Below are 21,237 nucleotides of genomic sequence, written 5' to 3'. Positions count from 1 at the left end.
CGCGCTTCAGCAAAAAGACTACAAGTCCCAGAGGGCGCCTGGTTCACCCCACCACGTGTTTTTTCTGCCCGCCAATGGGTGGAAGCGCCGCCTGAGCCTGCTCCCGACCCCCAGGCGCGTCCGGGCCAATCGGAAGGGGTGTGTGAATGAGTGAGTGACCGAGTGAGAGAGAGTGTGTGCGTGTGCGTGTGTGTGTGCGTGCGCCCGTGTGTGTATATGTGTGCGCGCGCGCGCGCGCGCGAGGGCAAGTTGGGAGGGGTACTCAGCTCTGGACCCGGGAGCCCTTCTTGCAGGTCCCGGGGGCCTGGTGGCGGTCGGAGCGGTTGGTCCGCAGGCAGCGGGCGGGTGGTCCCCCCCTCCCGTCCCAACCCAGCGCGTGCGCGCCCCGGCCCCTCCCTCCTTGCCACCCTCCACGGCTCCCGCGCGGCGGCGGCGGTTCCTCTCCCCCTCCCCCAGCCCTGGCTCCGGGGGACCCCGCGATGCCGGTCCGCACCGAGTATCCACCTCCGGCCGGTGCCTCGGTCGCCTCCGCGGCCTCGCTCATCCCGCCGCCGCCCATCAACACCCAGCAGCCCGGCGTGGCCACCAGCCTGCTCTACAGCGGCTCCAAGTTCCGCGGCCACCAGAAGAGCAAGGGGAACTCGTACGACGTAGAGGTGGTGCTGCAGGTGAGCCCCGGGCCGGGCCGGGCCGGGGCCCGAGGGCCTCCTCGCGGCGCTCACGGGCCGTGCCTGACCCCGGCTCCTCGAGCCCGCAGCCGCGGACCAGGCCCACGCCGCCGGGCCTCCTGCACCGGGCGCTTCACCCCGGGACCTGCCCAACTGGTGTCTTACACTCGCCGAGCCCCAACCCTGACCTGCCCCTCACACCCGGAGCCTGTTGTGAGCAGCTCCTGGCAGACCCCAAACACTCCCAGACTTGAAGCCCGTGACCAGCCCTCCTGGGATCCGGAAGCCCCCCGTGCCTGGCCACCCGCACACTTGGGTCCTTGCTCTCCGCGATCTGTCGTCCGGAGATCAGCCCTCCCTCCAACCCCCCTCAGACCCTGAAGCACTCTCCGTTGGCTTCTTCTGATTCGGGACCCTTCCGTGGCAAGGCCCACGTCAGATTTCGCAGACCTGAGACATGCCTCTTTTTCCCCCGCTTTCCTCAGTCCCAGGAAACCTCGTCCTAGAGTTTCCTTCTTGGGAGAGCTGCATCAGCCTCTTCAGACTTGGAGGCACCCTCCCTCCATCCGCCTCTGAGCCTGAGAGCCCCCGAACACAACCGATTCCGGGCCCTTGGCCCCCCCATATCAGACACCCATCCTGGGTGCAGCAAGCCGGGCCTCCACCTCACATTGTTAGAAACGAGTCTCCTTTGCCTCTTTCCCCCACCGCCTCAGTCTCTGGTCTCCACGCCCAGCTCCTCACAGCTGCCTCACCCCCAGGCCCCTTTACCCAGGCTTCTCATGCTCCTACCCCTGTTCTCTGGCCTCTTGCCCTGACCTCAATACCCAGAGCTTCCCACCTTGTACCTTCATCTTCCTCCTTTCTAGCTCCAAGAGAGGTTTTTTAAACTTCTATCTACACAGCCAAGGCTACTTCCCAGCCTCAGAGAGTGCGGGACTGGGAGCCCTACCTCACCCAGTTGTATTTCTCACCCTTATGTTTCCTTCCCATGCCCTTCCACCTCCTCGCCCCACCACTGGACCTGGATTTCTGAGTACTTGATGGCAGCCCCTGATTGATAGCTTTGGAACTCCAGCCTCACCTGCCTGGACAGACATTTGGGTTGTTTCCTCACCTGATAGACATTTGGGTTGTTTCCTCTTTCTGGCTGTTATGAATAACGCTGCTGTGAAGACTTATGTACAGTCTTTTATGTGGACATATGTCTTCATTTCTGCTAGATAGATACCTAAGAGTGGAATGGCTGGGTCACATGCCAACTCCATATTTAACATTTTGAGGAACTGCCAGACCAATTGCTAAAGTGTGTGCACCATCTTACATTCTCACCAGCAGGGTAGGAGGGTTCCAATTTCTCCATGCATCTTTCCTGTACCTTATCCCTCTTGGCATATGGTAGTACATTTCATAATTTTTAAATGCTCCCTTTCTCTCTCCTCCCTCCAAAAATGTTCCTCCTCTGTAGCACCTTGGCCTGCCTCAGGACCCGCTCCCCGCCTCACTGTCCCCTTTGTCCTAGCCCGACACCCACCTCCTAGGCTGTTTCCAAACACCCTTCCAAAGCCCTCAAAGAAGCTTTGAGGTCCTAGTGTGCTGCCTCACTGCTGCCATGAGGGCAGAAGGTAGAATGTCTTTTCCATATACTCACTCTTTGTCCTTCTGCATTTTAATTCTTAAACAGTCTCTCTTCTGAGCAAGTATGTCTCCCACCCAAAAGACAACAGAAGTATTTCTGCTAACTGCAGAGCATTGATCAGCTTCTTTTTTTCTTACTATTTTGTGGGAATAAATACCCTCTTTTCTGGATTGGGAAAGCTGCATCTTCATGTTAATCTTATCTTTGGGCCATAAACTTAAATTTCTATTATGAGCTATGATATTTGTTGTAATTGAAAAACTGTTATGGCTGAAGTATTTCAGTCTGTAATTAATACCTCATGGTGATCCCCTGTCTTTTGCTTGAAACATAAAAGTTCAGCATGAAAGCACATGGTTTTTTGCAAAAACTAATCATAAAATTCTGAAAATGAGATCCCTGGTATGGATGACTTTTAGGATGATCCTGAGTTTGTGCCCGTTGTGTAATTTGATGGTTTCTGATCAGTTAGGGAAGGACTGGCAGGGGCGCTAAGTGTCAGAGAGGAGTCTGATTCGGTTACTGCAGCATAGTTGTAGTCTTCTGTCAGTGGTATGTAGTTTCTGAATTTTTGTCAAGTGCCAGTTTCCTTGTGAGCTGGTAGAAGTGGTGACTGAGTTGGTACACGACTGCTAGGTCTCAGGGAGGCCCAGAGCAGAGACCAGCCGATGGCTGGGAGCCTGGAGTAGGGGGTGTGATGGTGGGGACAGCGGCTATGCCGCCATCTATCTGGCTGGGGAGCTGCTGCCCAGTGTTGAGATTCAGTGGCATGTGAACTGCCCCCTCATCTGTTTTTTTTTTTTTCAGCCAGGACTATTTTTTTTGGAATGCTGCAGCCTTTTTATAACCCATCTTCTTCTCTACTTTCTTTTTTTTTTCCCCAACAGCCTTATTTAGATATAATTTACATACCATACAAGTCACCCATTCAAGGTGTACAATTCAATAGTTTTTAGTATATTCACAGAAGGTGTATAATCATTAATCTAATTTTCATCATGCTGAAACAAGAAACAAAAACAAAACCCCTAAGCTGTAACCCCCCTCCAACCCTAGGCATCCACTAATTTGTTTTCTAAGATTTACTTATTCTGGCCATTTCATTATACAATGTGTGGCCTTTTGTGTCTAGTTTCTTTAGTGTTTTCAGGATTCACCCTTATAGCATGCGTCACTCCTTTTTATTGATGCATAATAGTCCATTACATGGGTATACAACAATTTTGTATATCCACTGATCAGTTGATAGACATTTGGGTTGTTTCCTCTTTCTGGCTGAAAAAAAAAACAGATGAGGGGGCAGTTCACATGCCACTGAATCTCAACATTGGGCAGCGGCTCCAGTGTTGAAAATAATTCAGAATAATGCTGCTGTGAACACTTACGTACAGTGTTTTATGTGGACATATGTCTTCATTTCTGCTAGATAGATACCTAAGAGTGGAATGGCTGGGTCACATGCCAACTCCATATTTAACATTTTGAGGAACTGCCAGACCAATTGCTAAAGTGTGTGCACCATCTTACATTCCCACCAGCAGGGTAGGAGGGTTCCAATTTCTCCACATCCTCACCAACACTTGCTGTTGTCCCTCTTTTTGATTGTAGCCAACCAAGGGGTTAAGAAAGTATCTCTCTCTGGTTTTGTTTTGAATTTCCTTAAAGACCGGTGATGTTCCACATCTCTTTGTGTGCTCATTGGAGTGCTTTTCTTGGTTTGAGATTCCAGTTGAAAGAGTTCCTCAAACTTTGTGAGATTCTGACTGGGTGTTGGTGGTGGTGGTCACTGGCTGTTGTTTCTCCTATGCCATCCAAGAAGCCAAGAGTAAGGTGAGGGCCTGGGTCAGTGTGAAGGGAATATTAAAAAGAGCAGCTGTTGGATACAGCTGTTCTGTGAGACCTTGAAAATGCCATGTTGCTCTCACTGAGATGCTGGCCTGTTGTTCAGTTAAAACTTTCTACACTGTGGTGTATTTGAGTTCATCAGCCGTCAAAATCAATTTGGGCAGAATGAGAGAGACACATGGTTGAATGGAAGCCAAATTGAAATTCTGATTCTCATGATAATGCATGCAAAGTGTTAGCCAATTTATAGTTAAAGTTTTAATCTTATTAGCAAGTATCCTTGTCACTGGATACCCTTTCCAACAGCTGTGAGATCCCAAGCTATAGTGAATTCAGTGAGAATTGCATATGTGAATTTCAAGGCCTCAGGTTAGAACTGTATATCCTTCAATAAGTTCTTTGCTGAACCAACTTAGTACAGATCAGCTGCTCTAGATAACGTCCAATGCCAGGGTCAGCAGATGAGAATATTTAAAATGCTTTGGCAGTTTTCACATGGAATACTTTTGTCACCAGCACCAAACTGGGAGCACTTTAGCTTCATTGAAGCCATTTGCTCTGGTGCTGACCTCATCTGGCTGAGTGAGCTCATTACAGTTTTTGAGGGTTGCCTTAGTATTTGATTTACAGCATAATTGGAAGCAGTTGAGTCCCCAAAGCTGATGATACATTCCACAAAGATTTTCCAGTTCCTTAACATTAAAATAGCAATGTGCTACAGCACCACTGTACTTTGTTTTGCTTTAATTCCAGGGGTTTACTTCGTAAATAAACTCAATTGTCATAAAATTTGAAAATCTGCCTATTCAGGATGAGTCTATAGATTGGGGCAAAATACACTAGTTAGTATGTGTTCAGGTACAAGTAACCATGCCATTTCCAAATAGCTTCAAGAATAAGTGAACCTGTTATCTTACCACAAAGTTTATAGGTGGCTTGGTCTGGATTGACTCACTCGGGGCCCATTTCTTTCCATCTTTCTGAGCCACCATCCTGGGTGTTTCCCAGCCTATTTCTCATGATCTCTAGGTGGCTGCACCACGAGAGGAAGAAAAAGAGCTTCTCCAAAAGTCAGAATTTTTTCCCAGAAGACCCAAAAGACTGATACATGCATGTAATTGGCCAGAACTGGGTCACTCACCCCTAAACTGACAACTCACGAGGGGAAGGGGGCACATGTGTGCCTTGAATCCATTAGGGTTGATCAGGTCTTGCAAGGCCAGGATTAAACAAGATCTGGGCCCTGCCAGTATGAAAAAATAGGAAATAGGTTGATGGGTGGCTGTTAAACCTCAAAACTTACACCTGTTACTTCTGTTTATTTTAGGCTCCTCTCCTCATCAAGAAATACAAGCACTCTCATATGAAATGGGCAGAGCAGGCCTTCACGATTTATTTGGATTTGGGCTTGTCCTTTTGGTTTATAACAACAGATTTACACCACATGAGTCTTTGAAACATGCCTTTCCTGAATATCCTGCCCATTTCATAAATAATGTGGGGTGGTGCTTAGTGTAAATACAGGGAAGGGGTGGACTGGCAGACCAGTGACTTCGCAGCGTGGAGACAGAAATAGGCCAGAAAGATGTTAGCAAGCAGATGAAGCCCAGGTTAGGAGTGACACCACATGTACAGGCAGAAATGGAGGCCCACTGGCCAATGACGCACCAAGTCTGTGAACCAGTGGAGACTGGTGTTGAAGAAAGTACAGAAGTAAGGCTGGAGTGAGCTTGCGGGTCCAGGAAGGGACTTTGGTCCCAAGATATTCGGCTGAATGAAGTTGAGCTTCATCTGAATGGGCAGATGGGTGGAGAAGACTCACACAGGTCTCTAAGGCTGGTGACCCCTAGGCTGAATGCTGACCTCAGGCCTCCCTTTCTCCACTTGGTCTCAAGGATGACCCCTGGGAAGTAACTCCAGCTTGTCTTCGGTATTTCCTCCATTTGTAACTAAGCTGTGTGCCTTTTCTTTTCAGCATGTGGACATGGGCAACTCTTATCTTTGTGGATACCTGAAGATTAAAGGCCTTACTGAGGTAAGCACTCATTTAAACAAACTAGAACTAGAAAGTAAACTGCACACTCAGCAGTCCCCTTGTGAAGGGCGAGCAGTTTCACCTCTTGGAGTCTTGATGAAAGTGCTCTGTTTCTAAGTGTTGTTATTGTGTGGTAAACATAAAGCATGCAGTTTTGATGGGTCCTGTTGAAAAGTATACAGAGTTGTAAATCTTAAAAGTTTATGACTAAGTCACAATGTGACTAATACTGTTGACTTCATTTTTAACCATTTTTGAGAAAAAACGTTAAGAATATAACTACCATGCTCATAAGACTAAATATTTTCTGAAATAAGCATCAGTCCTTCAAGAACAAGGTCTTTGAAGTTCTTTAGTTCACTGGAGCAGTGAAAAGTGACCATCCATTTTCTAATAGAAGTAGCTGCTATGGAAATGTAGAGTATTTTCTTTTCTTTGAACCACTTTTTAAACCACAGAACTCCTGGAAACATAGGAAGCAAGAGAGAGCATCCTTTCTTTTCCCACTAGTGAGTAAACAGGAAAAGGAAGGAGGGGACTGAACTGGCCGCCTAACTCCATGGTGAGGGCCGGGCTGGGCCTGGCTGCAGTGTCTTGTGGACCCAGTCGTCCTCACTGTGCCCAGCTGTGTCTGTGAGTGCTGCAGGGAGCCATGGAAAGGAGCTGGGTAGCATTCTCCCTCTGTCCCTTACTGGCTCCATGACATTTAATTTCCCTTCAGTTTCCTCATTATAAAATGAGAATTAAAAATACCTGTTCTGTCTACTCAAGGGGAGGAAACAGTGTAATAGAAGCAGTCAATTATAATGTGATACAATGTGAAATACCAACAAGGTCCTGCTTATCCCTCAGTCTCCAAACAATTCTTTCTGTCTCCTCTGTTCCATCTGGTTCTCCTTCTTCTCTGTCAGGAGTTTGGTTGAGAATTCCCTATGAAGTTTGTTGTTGAGATGAAAAGGTAATCACTGCGTGACCTCTGGAAACTTATCCAGTCAATCAGGGATTAGCAAAATGAAAGATGCTAACCTTTGAATTTGTGGTAGTAGAAAACACATAGTAAACAGAATATGTTCAACTCTTAAGCAGCCAGATTAATTGAATGTAGAACATAAACATTTAACTTCATAAGGAAACCAGGAACATTTGTAATGCAGAATATTTAATGTTGATTCTAAATATCAGTCATTCTGGTCATAGGAAGCTGCACAGAAATGCCAAGTAGCATTAAAAATTCCCAAACAGTGTACAGAACTGCTGTCAACTTTCCATCAGGAACCAGTAGCCCCACCTCTGAGTCACAGATAGCCAGGCTCCCTTGAGGAGAGAGTGCTGGCGTGGCCCTTTCGTGGAGGCCAGCCCAGGGCCACAGCAGTTTGCGGCTTGGACTCGGAGACCACCCTCCTGGCCAGTCCTGCCCACCTGGACCTGGAGTGGCCTCAGGAGCACACGCCCTCCCCAGAGTGGTCAGCTCCAGGTTAAGTGGTGGACTCACTTATGGGGCTGAAGTGCTTTTGAGTTAAAGGCTGATGTGTTTCCTGAGGCTTCTGAGTTGTGCTCAACTTGAGAATTCTTTGAATTTATATTTTTAAATAGCATTTTTAGTAACTTTACTGAGATATAGTTTACATACCGTACAGCTTACCCATTTAAAATGTGCTGTTCGTTGGCTTTTAGTATAGGTGTGGTGTTGCGCAAATTCTTAATAACTTTTTAAATTTTAAATCTAATACAGTCACTGTAAGTAATTAGTAAAATGCAGAAGGGGGTGACCGTTCTTAGATGATTTTATACCAGTGTTATAAAATGCAGCTATTCATTTTGGTTTGCTTTTCTACTTATAGCTGTTAAAGTCTCAAGTATGTAATTTATTTTAATAAAACTATTTAAATGGTTGGGTTTTAGTTATAGTCTTCCTGTATTTACAGTATGGAATTAACTATTAAATTGGAGCTAATTTGCCTCTTTGCGACCTCACATTCACAAACAAGCACAGCTTTAAAGTTTGGGTGCCTTCTGTAAATGAAATCCCAGAATTGTGAGGAATGGGTGTCAAGTAACATTCTCTTTGCAGTTCTGAGCCAGCAGTAGGGGAAGGTATCGTCCCCGGGGAGGCCTCTGGCAGGCAGCTTGCATGGGGCCTAGGGAGAGCCCCAACCTGGGGGAGTCACGTCAGGCTCCCACTTGTTCACTACACCAGTTTGGAAAGCTCTCGAAGCTCCCTCTGAGGTTGTGCTCAACCTGCTCAGAACAAAGGAGACAAGGGACCGATGTGTGAACAGAGTGCTAGTTTACACATTTACAAAACGAGTTATGTACGTGTTCCAGAAGTTCTCTTTGACTTACTGGTTATTTGGATGTTGATCCCCTAGGAGGCAGGTCAGCACGGAAAGCCAGACCTGTCACCCAGCAGTTTTCAGTGAGCCTGGAATCTGAGAGGGAGTGGGTGGTACATCTTAAATGTCTGGCAATGACCAGTCCACTGTAGGAAGCCTGCACGGACTTGAGGGGGTGGGGGGTGGGTGCTGGCTGGGCCTCTTCTCGCTGATGCCCCTCACCCTCCCCTCTGCAGCAGAGTTCGCGGCTCTGGGAATACCACTCATTGGGCTTGAGTTCCCCGTTCTTCGCTGACAGATACTGTCTTTTTGGTAACTTCTGTACATAGTAGCTCTAATTTATTTAGTACTTTATTTAATTCTCTGCATTTATGGGACTTTAGAGTCACCCTGATATACTGCCTAAAATGTTTTTAGGGAGAAGTCAGTGCAGAATCATTCATTAGGAAAATGAGATTGGAACCATAAGTATTTTCGTTATATTATGATAAACCATTTTATCATTTTCTCTTTTAAGGAAGATTTGAAAAATATTAAAGGTTGTGAATGAGAAAATTGCAGTTATTTGTATGTAAACACAGAGTTTATTCTATTATTTATTATTGTATTTTTCATATGAAAAACTGTCAACCTACTTTTTCCCCACCCTATATATAGCTTTTGAAAAAAGATTTTATTTATTTTTAAAGAGAGGAAGAGAGGGAGAAAAAGAAACATTGATGTGTGAGAGATACATCAATCGGTTACCTCTCATGTGCCCCTAACTGGGGACCTGAGAGGTAACCAATTCTTCTGGAGCTGGGAGAAGAGGCAAAGCCACTGGAGCAAACGTATTTTAAACATGTATAGATGTTTGTTGCAGAACAAGAGACTCTTAACTTAGGGCCTGAAGAAAGTGGGACCTCTAGGGTCTCAGGGAGGTTAGGCCCGTGACTGTGGTTTTCTGGGCTCTGCCGTCACCACCCCGCAACAAACCCCGAGGGCCTGGCTGCTGGGCTGAGGGTGGGTGGGTGGGTGCGGTGGTTTTTCACAGATGCAGAGAAATGGTAGACTTTTTACCATGTTTATTTTTTTTTCATTAATTTGGTGCCTCTTTAGCAGATGAATAAATAGCAAATAAAATTAACAGGAGTATTCTAAGCATTCAAGTAGGAATACAGCTTATTTATTTTTCCAACAGAATTCTTTTTCAGTTATGATTTTTAATTGCAGACCCTATTTACATATATTTTCCTAGTATAAATTGTCTTTGTTTATATGATGATAGAATGAAATGTATTAAGTATATTAAGGTATTCTACTAAAAAATAGAAACCCAAAGAATTGACGTAAAGGGGTTGAAGCACTGAGCCAGTGTGAAAACCAGTGGGCCAGGCTGTGGTTTGAGGGAGACTTAGCTGTGAGGGCTGTGATTTTGGAGGCTGTTTGGGTGTTTTCCTTGGGAAGTACAATCTACTTAGTTACCATCTTCTTTGCATATTGGAGTATTCAGAATTTACTTGTGGTAATTGTCCAAATTCTCTTTTGAGTGATCAACACATAACAAGTGAAGTTGGAGAAAGTTCTCTGCTTCTGGTGAAGTCCTTGAAGTCCAAGAGGTACTCTACTCTCCGGGCACCTTCAGTTTGGGTTCCCTTCATAGCCATTGGCAAATTACCAGGTTGTTGGTTAGCAGAGTGATTGTTGGTTTGTTTGTTTTAAATATTGGGAAGAAGCTAAGTAAGGTTGATTTTTCCTTTGTAAAAGGTTAAAATTCCTGTTCAGCATCTTGTTTTGATATTTGGGTTTTCACCATAGGAGTATCCAACCCTTACAACCTTCTTTGAAGGAGAAATAATCAGCAAAAAACACCCTTTTTTAACTCGAAAGTGGGATGCGGATGAAGATGTTGACCGGAAACACTGGGTGAGTAAACCTTTGACTGCCCTGGGCCACCAGGAACTTGGCCCTCAGGGTCTTACCACCATCCCCCCTGTCCTTTCTGTGTGTCTATCTCCTGTCCACAGTTCCTTTCTAATCTCTTGTACTTGGGGAAATCCTATGAAACATACAGTGGTGGCCTCTGGCCTCAGACTTGAGGTTCCGAGACAGAGGTGCTGCTCCTGGAAGGCTGTCCCTCCCCTTGGCAAAACCACTGGAGGCTTCCTCTTGTCGTGGCTCCAGAGAGACAAGGCCCAGTTTCCAGTCCTGGCAGGACCCGGTGGAGAAAACCAGCCCCCGCCTCCACTGGCAGGTGTGGGACCTGGTCTCATTCCTCTATAGTGAGCTCTGCCCCCTGGTCTCCCCTTCAGCTGTCACACTAGTCTTGTTGTCCAAAACCCATTTCTCACAGAAGCCTTTGGCTTAGCTGGCCACGGCAGTGATACATTTTGGTTTAACAGTGAGGAGGTCCATCATGTTGATGGACCTCTAAGCTGATCAGAAATGGCCGTTTGTGTTAGTGAGGACGACTCACTGTCTCTCCTGCCTCCGGCACAGCGGCGCTCGGAGAAGACTCCTCTGCAGCCGGACCCCCATCTGAGTTCCCTTCACCGTGGGCAAGCTGCCTTGTTTATTAATGTTTTTCTCTTGAGTTAGGAAAGGAACATCTATCAAACACTGAGTTTGATTAAATTTAAATTTAGATTTGAGCTTTTTAGAGCATTTTTGAAAGTTACATGTTTTGACTATTGTAGCCAAAAGACCACTAAAAATGACAGTGACAGTCCTTTGTATCTCCGTAATATGAGAGAATTAACAAGACTTGTGTATCCAAAAGGTTTGGCAGAGCCCTAGTGGTAGCCGATGAGGGCCAGCATCCGAGAGTGGCATTGGGCTCTGTGGCACCCAGTGAGGGCCCTTCCTGTGTGGCTCACCACCTCGGGAGGCAGCTCCTTCCTCTCCTGGATGGCCCCAGGGAGGACTTCTTTTTTTGTTGTGAACCACAGCTTGTCTCCATTCAATTTAGTTTTCCATCTCAGATTGGTCCTTCCAAAAAAAGCAAGGTCTTTAGGGCCCAGTGAAACCCCAGTTTGGGGCTAGCTTGGCTGCACATTAAATACCTGGAAAGCAAGTCTGATTTTCCCATGGACTTCCCATTAGAACTCTGGAAACTATCTGGGACTCCAGCCTCTGTTAAGGCTGAATCGAAATATTTTGAGCAAAACGGACAAAGGTCACCCTTGGCACGGGTGTGCTGGCAGAGTGAAACAAGAAGTTGGGCCTTCGGACTGCGGTGCTCGGCAGCTCCTAGGACTCCAAGCCCACAAAGGACTCCTGCAGGTCTGCGCAGTACCTCCGTTTGTCAGGGATTCAGTGTCTCACAGACTCCACCCATGAGGTCCTTTTTCCGTTGTAAACTGGAATCGGAGACATTGCATTTCACCCTCAGATTTTTCTGTATGGTGTTTTACATTGGTATTACAGTTGTACTATAAAGTCAAGATTCCATATAATTAATCTACTTAAAATAAAAATATGTGTGTAACATTCTATGGCTTAATATCTCTGTAACCTCACTTAAGATGTTTTCTTATAAAACTAATACATGCTTGTGTAAAAATATTTGAGAAAAAAAGCAAAAGGAAAAAAGTCACCTATCATGACAACACCCAGAGCTAAAGCAGATATTAACCTTTTCCTGGGTCTTATTTGAGTATCTGTACTTTTTTCCTTAACAAAATGGGGATCATAAGATACAGTTTTGTAACCTATTTCTAGTCTCCTTTTTTTTTTAAACTTAACCACATACTGCCTATTTCCAGTGTCTACCTCCCTAGCCAGCCACCAGCACTATACTGTGCCAGAGGGCCCGCCTCCCTGAGCGCTCTCTGTCCCTGGCTTGTGGGCTGTGAGTGGTTCCGCCTGTCCCTGGGCTGCTGTCTGTCTGCCTGCAGGGAATCTGTTCACTGATCCTGACTCCCTTGTTAAAGGAAGCAAACACTGTCTGTGGTCAAGTGCTCTAAGAAAAGGCTCCCAGACTTGCATGTGTTCTGTGCTGTTGCCCTTCCTCAGCCACGGGGACTGGCTGAGGGCAGGCCTCTGTCCCGAGCTCGGGTCTGAGTGTGTTGGGGTGACCAAGGCTCTCTTTCCCACCCTCAGCCTCCACGTCTCTGGTGCCTCACAGACAACCATCATGCCGCCGAGATGGCACTGGGCGCTGGCTCCAGGCACAAGGGCAGCCCCACGCCAGCCTTATTCTCTTAATCTGTTCTTTGCTCCCAGGGCAAGTTTCTGGCTTTTTATCAGTATGCAAAATCATTTAATTCAGATGACTTTGATTATGAAGAGCTGAAGAACGGGGACTATGTCTTCATGAGGTGGAAGGTAAGCCCTTGGAGGCTCTGCACCTGCGCCAGCCCCTGTGGTGTGCCCCACCTGCTCGCTGTGTCCTGTGCCCAGTCCTGTGTGTCTTCCTGGCTTGGACTTCACACGCTCATAAAAGACCTGCGTGGCTCCGGGTGCTCTGGTTTACTTCGGACACCCTGTGGTTTCCCTGTGGTCAAACTGTCAGTGGTAGCAGGTGGACTCAGGCCTCGGGGTGCTCACCTGACACTGTCATTTGTGCCTCCTTCTCCCCTTGCTCCCACCTGACAAGCCCTCTGCCCTCCAAGCTGAAGCAGCTCTCATGTTCTGTGGACTCAGGTGACAGCCTAATGCTCCTTGAATGCAGTCGTCCTCTGTCCCCTATTCTCAGCCATGGGCTTCAGTGCCATTTAAGTGACTGTTCCTCATTGTGTCCTTGCCCAGGGCTCACTCGTACAGTCTCTGCTCCTCGGGCTCCCTCCAGCCCAGAAAGTGAGGGATCGGGAATGGAATTCAGGTTTTCTACTCACCAGCCCTCAGACAACTCCATCGGGCTGGACTCACTGGGTTGGCTTTGGCCTGAGAATTCACATGTGCTCCCTGCTGTGGTAGCGTAATGGTTACTATGTTATGGCCACAAGATAGCAAAATCATGGAGCAAGTTTGTTAAATCACTCTGTGAACATACCTTTAAGGCCTGCTCCCCAGTCTACAGGAAAAGTTGTTTTATCTTGAAATCTTGCTGGCTTTCATATAGACAAGTTGTTTTTTAAAGATTTTATTATTTTTATAAAGAGGGGAAGAGAAGGGGAAAGAAAGGGAAAGAAACATTGGTGTGGGGGAGAAGCGTTGCTCGATTCCCTCTCACACGCCCCCTGCTGGGAACCCAGTCATATGTCCTGACCAAGAATCGATCCAGAGACCTTTCTGTCTGGGAGACGATGCCACACCCACCGAGCAGTGCCTGTCAGGGCTGTAGATGAGTCATTTAGAGGAGCCATCTCCACCTTCACTGTGTGCAGGCAGTAATTGGGGGGGAAGGGCGCCCCTCTTTGAGGAGCACCACTGGGTGTGAGCCCTGTGCTTGGGGGCTTGCCCTCTGGTGGGAGTGTGCCATTGGACTCATCTTGTACAATTCTCATTTTAAAATTAATTTAAAAAATTACAACTTCAGAGGTTGAAGAAAAGGGGTAAATGGTGTCTTAAGATCAAAAAAACAATGGAGTTGTTTTGTCTCCAAAGTGTTTCTCAGGGTGACTCACCTGTGGGCTTTCAGCAGACCTCTTGGGCCCAGGGCCTCTGACCTGGTGTCCCTGGGAGAGGAGATAACAGGACGGGTCTTGCAGCTCTCGGCTTCAGCCTGAATAACCAGCTTGCCTCTCAGAAGGGGCCTGATCAAGAAGAGTAATATCCTGGTACCTTTTGGTGAGGCGTAGAGCTTTGTAGGGGGTATGATGAGGGCTGTGGTGATTGAGCTACCCTCAGAATGACCCGCAGGTCAACAGAAGTGACCCACTGCTCTCAAAGTGATTGGGGACCTCATGACAGGTCCTGGAGTGGGGTGGAAACTTTCCCTGCCCAGGCCATTCTGTCTGTGGGCTCTGAAGGGGAGGTAAGAGGTGTTGATTCGTTTATACGATGTATTGGCCATGGCACCTCCTCTTAGTAGCTGATCCTGGTAAGCTCAAGACCGTCTCCCACATCAGTACCTAGGATGCACAAAAGGCCCTCCGGTACCCTCCACAGGCCAGTAGAGATGCAGAGGCTTTCCATCGCCCAGCAAGCTGGGCTGCACCAGTGGGGCCTTAGTACCCAGTTAACAGGGAGGTCCCAGAGGGCTCCCTGTGCGCTGTTACTGACCTTCCTCTCTGTGTGCAGGAACAGTTCCTGGTTCCAGACCACACAATCAAAGACATCAGCGGTGCTTCCTTTGCCGGGTTCTACTATATCTGCTTCCAGAAGTCGGCAGCCTCCATAGAGGGCTACTATTATCATAGGAGCTCAGAATGGTAAGGAGCCCCAGAGACTGGGCCGGAGGCTCGCTGCCCCAGCTGTCCCTGGCTCACCAGGTTCAAGGAGAACTTGATGCCGGTCTCTGTGTGGGGTGCATGCTCTGTTTGGGTGCTAAGGACCTCTTTAAGTGACTTTAGCTGCTCACGTGTGGAGCTTGTCCCCAGGCACAGAGCAGAGCAAATGGGATGGAATGAAGGGCCAGGGAAAGGGGTGCACTGCTGAGCACCTCCAAGCAACAATTGTTTATCTTAGTTTTGGTGGTTTTGTATTCATTCCTCCCAAATCTAGTCAGTAGCTAAAAGGTCAGATCCAGCTGGAGACTGTGAATTTGCTGTCAGCAGCCTTTTTAATTTTGTGGTTATACTCCTGGTCCCAGGGCTTTGCAGATCCCATGCGTACTTGATTTTAGCCTGGTGACCCACGGGCCCATGGCAGTTGACAGTTCTGCCCTGTGTTTGGTTCGCAGTGAAGGACCAGATGCCACTATGAATGCTAGTTTTCACCACCTTTTGGGGGATTTTCCTGTCTCCTTACTGCTTTTTAAGTATCTTATTATACCTGAAGAGTGAACCATATTATAAAATACTTGATTTCTTCTCTGGATACAGAAATACTGCTTTCATTCACATTTCTCACACGTTGTGACTTGAGAGCGATCCTGCCCTAGGTCGGCTCAGACTTCGTGTTCTGCACCCATGGGCTCAGGGCAGGCCCAGTGCCTCTGAGGGCCACCATTTTTAGGGTTTTGGTGAATTGTTTTCAAAAGAGTTTCTAAAACTTTCCGTAATTCTCTTTTAAAAACCAGCTTTATTGAGATGCAATTCATTTACCTCATTTAAAGTGTGCAATTCAGTGGCTATTGGTGTGTTCGCAGAGGTGTGCAGCCGCCAGCACAGGAAGAAGCCCTGCAGGCTGCCCCCTCAGCTACCCCCCAGCTCCTCATCCCATTCCCACCCTAGGTGACCACTGATCAATTGTCTGTCTCTACTGATTGGCCTGTTCTGAATGTTTGTATAAATGGAATCACATGCTATATATGTGGCCTTTGTGCCTGGCTTCTTTCACTTAGCATAGTGATTTGAAAGTTTAACCAAGTTTTAGTGTGTATTAATCCTTTTATTGCCGACTAATTTTTCATTGTAAGGATATAGACCACATTTTGTTTATCCATTCATCAATTGATAGATACTGGGGTTGTTTTCACCTTTTAGCTGTTATGAATAATTCTGGTCTGAATGTGGGCGTACAAGTATGTGTTTGAGTTCTTGCTTTCAGTTCCTTTGGCCATATACCTAGGAGTAGAATTTCTGGGTCATATGGTAACTCTATTTTTAACTTTCTGAGGAACCACCAAGAAGCAGCTTCACCATTTTGCATTTCCTACCAGTGACATGTGAGGGTTACAATTCTTCTGCTTTCCCCATATCCTCAGCAGCACTTGTGTTATGATGTCTTTATGATTATAGTGTCCTAGTGGGTGTGAAGTAGTATCGCATGATTTTGATTTATGTATTCTAATAGCTGTTGCATTACCCTTCCTGATGACTTTGGTAAGAAGTAAACTGCTTTTTCCTGCCCCTTCCCACTCCTGGGTGACAGGAATCAGGGGAGAGAGATACCCACACCAGTGATTCTGACTGTCCCTGAGGGCCACCACCCAATGCAGGGTTGTCTTGGCTTCTGTTTCTCCTCCACCCACCTGACCCCTTGGAGCACCGTGCCCAGGGAACTGCAGTCGGTGCCTCCCAGCTCTCGGGTGTGTCCACCAAGTCTAAGAGCCATGCCTACAGAGTGATGAGAGGAACATAAGGGGTGAAACAGTTAGCCATGAAGCGGCCTTCCCTGTATTCTCTTCAGGTTCTGGGAGAACTGGGCTGAGCCTGTGTTCCCCATGAGGCTCCGAGGGGACTGTAGCCTGGCGCTCCAGAGGGAGTGGAGATGCTAGATGTCAGGGAGGCAGGAGGAGCAGCAGGGTGCGAGTGAGCACTAGGCTCCAGCTCAAGTCTACTCTCCAGCTCACCGAGCCTCTCACTAAGACACGCCACTGGAATTGCTTCGTGGCTATGCAGGAGGCCTAAACACAGCTCAGGTCATGCATAGTTCAGGAGGATACGCCCAGGAAATTGATGTAAAACCAAACTCGGCTCACCTGAAGAAGTTCGAGATGAACTTGCATTCCACCCAAGTGTGTGGCTTGTCTGGCATTCTGGTTGGGTTCTTTTCGAACAACCTTCATCAGATTTCCAGGGTGCTGAGACCACCACCTTCTGTCTCTGTCTTTTCTCCCATTGCAGGTACCAGTCGCTCAACCTAACTCACGTTCCTGAGCACAGCGCACCCATCTATGAATTCCGGTGACAGTGGCTCAGAGCAGCAACCAAATAAAACTGAACTTGGCAAACAAGAACTTTGCCAAGAAAACTGTGTACCTGCCAGAACCAGGAGAACCTGCGTTCCTGTCTCTTCGTGAGCAGACTTGTATCAGAAAGCATGAGTGCTGACCCACAGAGGCCTGGCCAACTGGCAGGGCAGGTGGGGGGCTGTCTCCGTTCTTCCTCCTTTCTGTGGCCATTTGCCCTGATCCTGTTTTTAAACTACCTTATATGCACTTTTCCTTCCTGCACAGCTAAATTCTGTATCACTGAAATACCCATTCCTCCATCCCCGCCTCCAGCCTAGTAGAAGGTCCACCCCTGGCCACCCTCAGCCTTGGTGCTCAGTGGTCCCCATCCTGGCCCTCCGCCCCCAGTTGCTTAGTCTGGTAGCTCAAGAAAAAGCAGAGCCCCAGACCCGTGTGCCCCCCAGAGCTCTGTGCTGGGAGTTGGCGAGCTGCAGCAACATCTGCCCGAGAAGCACGAAGCAGAGGCTAATCGTTTAACGGGTCACCTGGCGCTGCCCAGCCCTGTGATGTTCGCAGCAAGCCGGTCGGGCTGGCAGAGCCCCTGGGTCTGTTGCCGGGCTCACTAAATTTAAGGCTTCCAGATCCCTGGCAGGAATAGATTCTGGTCCTGCGCACTCAGCACGTTTGCTCCAAACTTTTGAACTTGAGGGCAATACTAAACTTTTTTAAAAAGTTTTTTTATTGCAAAATTATTTTTATGATCCCTTTAACAAGGACCCTATGGCAAATGCACAATTACTCAGAATTACATTTTATCGTTTTCACATTGAAAACAGCAAATGTTGACTTAGTAATTTTTATACCTATATCTATATGTAAATGTATATTTAATCAACCAGCAGTTTGAAACTAGTCACCCTGGTACTAAAGTTTTGCAGCATTGCGTAAATCACAGTGCTGAACAGGAGAACTGTGCCGGGGGCCAGCTCAGCACTTGCACCTGCCCCTTTGCTGCTCAGCACGGCAGTGCTTCATGGAGATCTCTTTCACCCCCATAAGGGGCCGCCACTCTCCCAGAAGAGCTACTGAAACATTGTGACGGGAAGGGGTAGGGACATGAACGTGCTCAAGTAACTCGAGGCTCACGTGCCAAAGTAAGTGTGTGTGTGCATGTGTGTATTTTGTTTTTGTTTAATGTTTGAAAAGCTTAGTAAGTTGGCGTCAGTCATGGCCCGCGGACATGGGCAGGGCTTTGGCGGATTGGTTTTCTGGTGGTTTACGAGACTTAGAGTACAGGAAGGAAAGCTTTCACAACAGGAGAGCATTATAATGGGAGCAGAACAGGCCAAGAGTCTCATGGGCCGTGTGAGAGGACACAAAGCCCTCAGTCTAGATGAGTGGTGGGGAGTATTTTCTTCTTAAGGAGTGACTTTCCTTTTAATGGCATATGTACTGTCTGTTACTGAGACTGAATGTGGGTGGACGCCTTAAAGGAGAATGACATGGGAAAGGAGTTAGTCAGCATTAGGACAGCCGCGATGTGTGGTCCTCGGCCTTATGCAGAGGTGTATGTAACCAGTTCATCCAGGGATGCCGGGGCCATGGAGCCCTAGAGCATTGCCTCTGTACTTGCAGTAGGAAAATGACTTACAGCCATTCTCAGAGATGAGTCAGGTGTGTTTTCCTGAGTTTAAAGTTCCAAAAAGCAACATGTGGGCAGGTCTTTTCAAACCCAGCTGAATACACAGTGAGGAGGCGCTGACACATGCTGTGGCTTCAGTTTAGCTACCCGGTGTCACCTACAAGTAGAGAAGGCAGTGGGGCTATGCTGGCCGGCCCGTGCCCCCTCCACTTTCCTCCCACTGCATGCTTGCAAACAGCATCTGCACTTTGCAAGTTCCTCAAAGGGTGCAGGTGTCACTCAGAACACTAGGAGGTGAAGTCACTTCTGGAACAAATCAGGGCCTCTGTGTGGCTGCAAGAGGTCAGTCAGCGGGTTGGTGGGCTTGGTTGAATGACCAGGGAAGGACATTTGCAAACATTGATGGTGTTCAGCTAGCCAGATGGATTCTTCTGTGTAGTATTTCCTTCTTCCTTTTTTAGCCCCATAATGAAGTGCACCAGTTGTATTGGGGAAAATGGAGAAGTGATACCTTTATTAGATCTTTCGGACACGTTTGTGATGAAGATTTGTCTGCACGAAACCTGCCTATTGAGGACAAGGAAGGGATTGTTTCCACCTCCTCACAGTAACTTCTATGCCATCACATTAGCTCCTTCTCTCTTGCTCAGTTCCCAAAGGCACTTGGGGATCATCTCCATCTGCAGTTATTCTTTCTGGAACCTTCTCAGTGGTTTACATGCCTCTGGTATTATGTGCAATATTTTGGTTGACACTTGTATTCGTCATTCAGAAATTAGTGCAGATTGCAGATTTTCTGTCGTCTTCCTCTCCCCAAACAATCCTGCCGAGAGGTGTGGGTCTTAGGAATTTGGCTGTTTTTATTCCACTGCTCAGAAAGCTTCCTTTCTGTGGTCCCAGCCTTGTCATTGCTTTGTGCTGGAATTGTCCCTTCCCACTAACCCCTTCTTTCACACTTCACAGCTTTTCAGCTGCGGTTCCAAAGTACCTGAGCAATGCCTAATATGAAGTAGGAAGTCCGTAGGAAGTCCACCTGTGGACTGGTTCTGTTGGTGATGAGGAAATTACAAACTCCAGGGAAGTAAGGGGCTTTTCAATGTCATTTACTTTCCAAAACAGGGAATCGCTATTCTAAGGCCTTGACTTGATTTTTCCTCATAAAATAGTCTGATAAGCTAATTTTTAAAAAGAAATGCCATTAAGTATGTTGCATTCTGGTTTAAAGTTACTAACAAGTTCTGGGAAAGAAAAATATTTGATTTTGAGTCTTGTATGTTTTTAAAAATTAGATGTGAATGGACGCAAAGTACGACTGTTTTATTTCTTTAGGGAGGATGTGCGGAAGGGATTTGCCAGTTTGGGGTGGGAGAAGTATTTTGCAGAGCTATCAATGTCCAAATAATTTTAAAAAAAACAATAAAGGTATTTAAGCAGTGAGTCTGTCCTATTTCTAAACTGAAACCGTTTTGTTAGACAACACCAGTCCTCTTTCTGGCTCTGTGGCTTTGGAGGTTTCTGGACCATCGAAGGTCTCAAGGCCCCCGTGGGCTTTGAGTGGGGCGAGGCCCTCGCTGGAGCTGACCCGGTGCTGTGCCCTGTTCCCGCCTCAGTCCCATGTGGTCAGACACTCAGCACTTCTGTTTGAGCTTTGTTTTGTTAATTTCTGTGTATTTTTTTGCATGTGCTCTGGATTTGCCCTGTTATTTAACATAGAAAATAGGCAGACAGAGCTGTATGTTCACCATCTGCTTCGCAGTCTGGTTCCAGTACAGGCAGTGTGGCTGGGGATAGGCTACTGCCCATCTCCCCTCTGCACCTGGTCTCCCAAGGAAATGGCAAGTGCTTTGCTTGCCCCAAAGCACTTCGTCTGCAGAAAGGCTGCACCAGCCAGTGTCCTGAAGTCAGACGTAAGTGGCAAGTTGTGGCCCTTGGTTTTTCTGCACCCTGTAGCCTAGGGCCCTAACCCAGCCTGTTAGGCTTGATTGGGGTTTTGACAGACCGTGCTGACTAGTGGCAGAACAGCTCGTCTTTCTTGTTACAGTGTTAGGTTTCAGGTACCACCTCCCTAGGTGCGTCCAGGAACACAGCTGGAAACACCCTTTGAATTTTTAAGGAATTGTTTATAATGTTGAAAAGGTTTAAATTTTAAGAAAGCTGAAATCCTTAGAGAATTTACATTAAAATCAGGGCAAAGTTCCCCTGTGTGTATAAAGAGTGTGCCACCTGATCTCATGTTATCGGAACGATAATAATAAAAGTTTGTTTCTCCCGAGGTGTGGTGTCAGGAAAGGAATAGACTCTTCCTGATACTGAACTCTTAGATGAAGATGGTACTTACTAGTTGTTTGGCAGAATGAAAAAAGCCATGGCACGCAGGGCTCTCCTGGGTCTGCCTCCACATTCCGACAGGGCCTGTGTACCAACTAAATGCTGAACT

General features: G+C 47.2%; 1 protein-coding gene across 1 annotated transcript; it reads left to right on the top strand.

The window, feature by feature from the left end:
* The first annotated feature begins 178 nt into the window (after positions 1-178).
* On the top strand, positions 179-20,037 carry GID4 (GID complex subunit 4 homolog). Its single transcript, XM_037068863.1, has 6 exons — positions 179-668; positions 6,128-6,187; positions 10,318-10,425; positions 12,724-12,825; positions 14,683-14,813; positions 17,112-20,037. The coding sequence occupies exons 1-6, from the start codon at positions 480-482 to the stop codon at positions 17,173-17,175; spliced, it is 654 nt and encodes a 217-aa protein (XP_036924758.1). The 5' UTR covers positions 179-479; the 3' UTR covers positions 17,176-20,037.
* Positions 20,038-21,237: the final 1,200 nt, after the last annotated feature.

The sequence above is a fragment of the Sturnira hondurensis genome, unplaced genomic scaffold, assembly GCF_014824575.4.
Source record: "Sturnira hondurensis isolate 20B ecotype Veracruz unplaced genomic scaffold, ASM1482457v3 Scaffold0018097, whole genome shotgun sequence".
Classification (NCBI taxonomy): domain Eukaryota; kingdom Metazoa; phylum Chordata; class Mammalia; order Chiroptera; family Phyllostomidae; genus Sturnira; species Sturnira hondurensis.
Note: the sequence above shows the minus strand (reverse complement) of the source record. Positions and strands in the feature narration are given on the sequence as shown.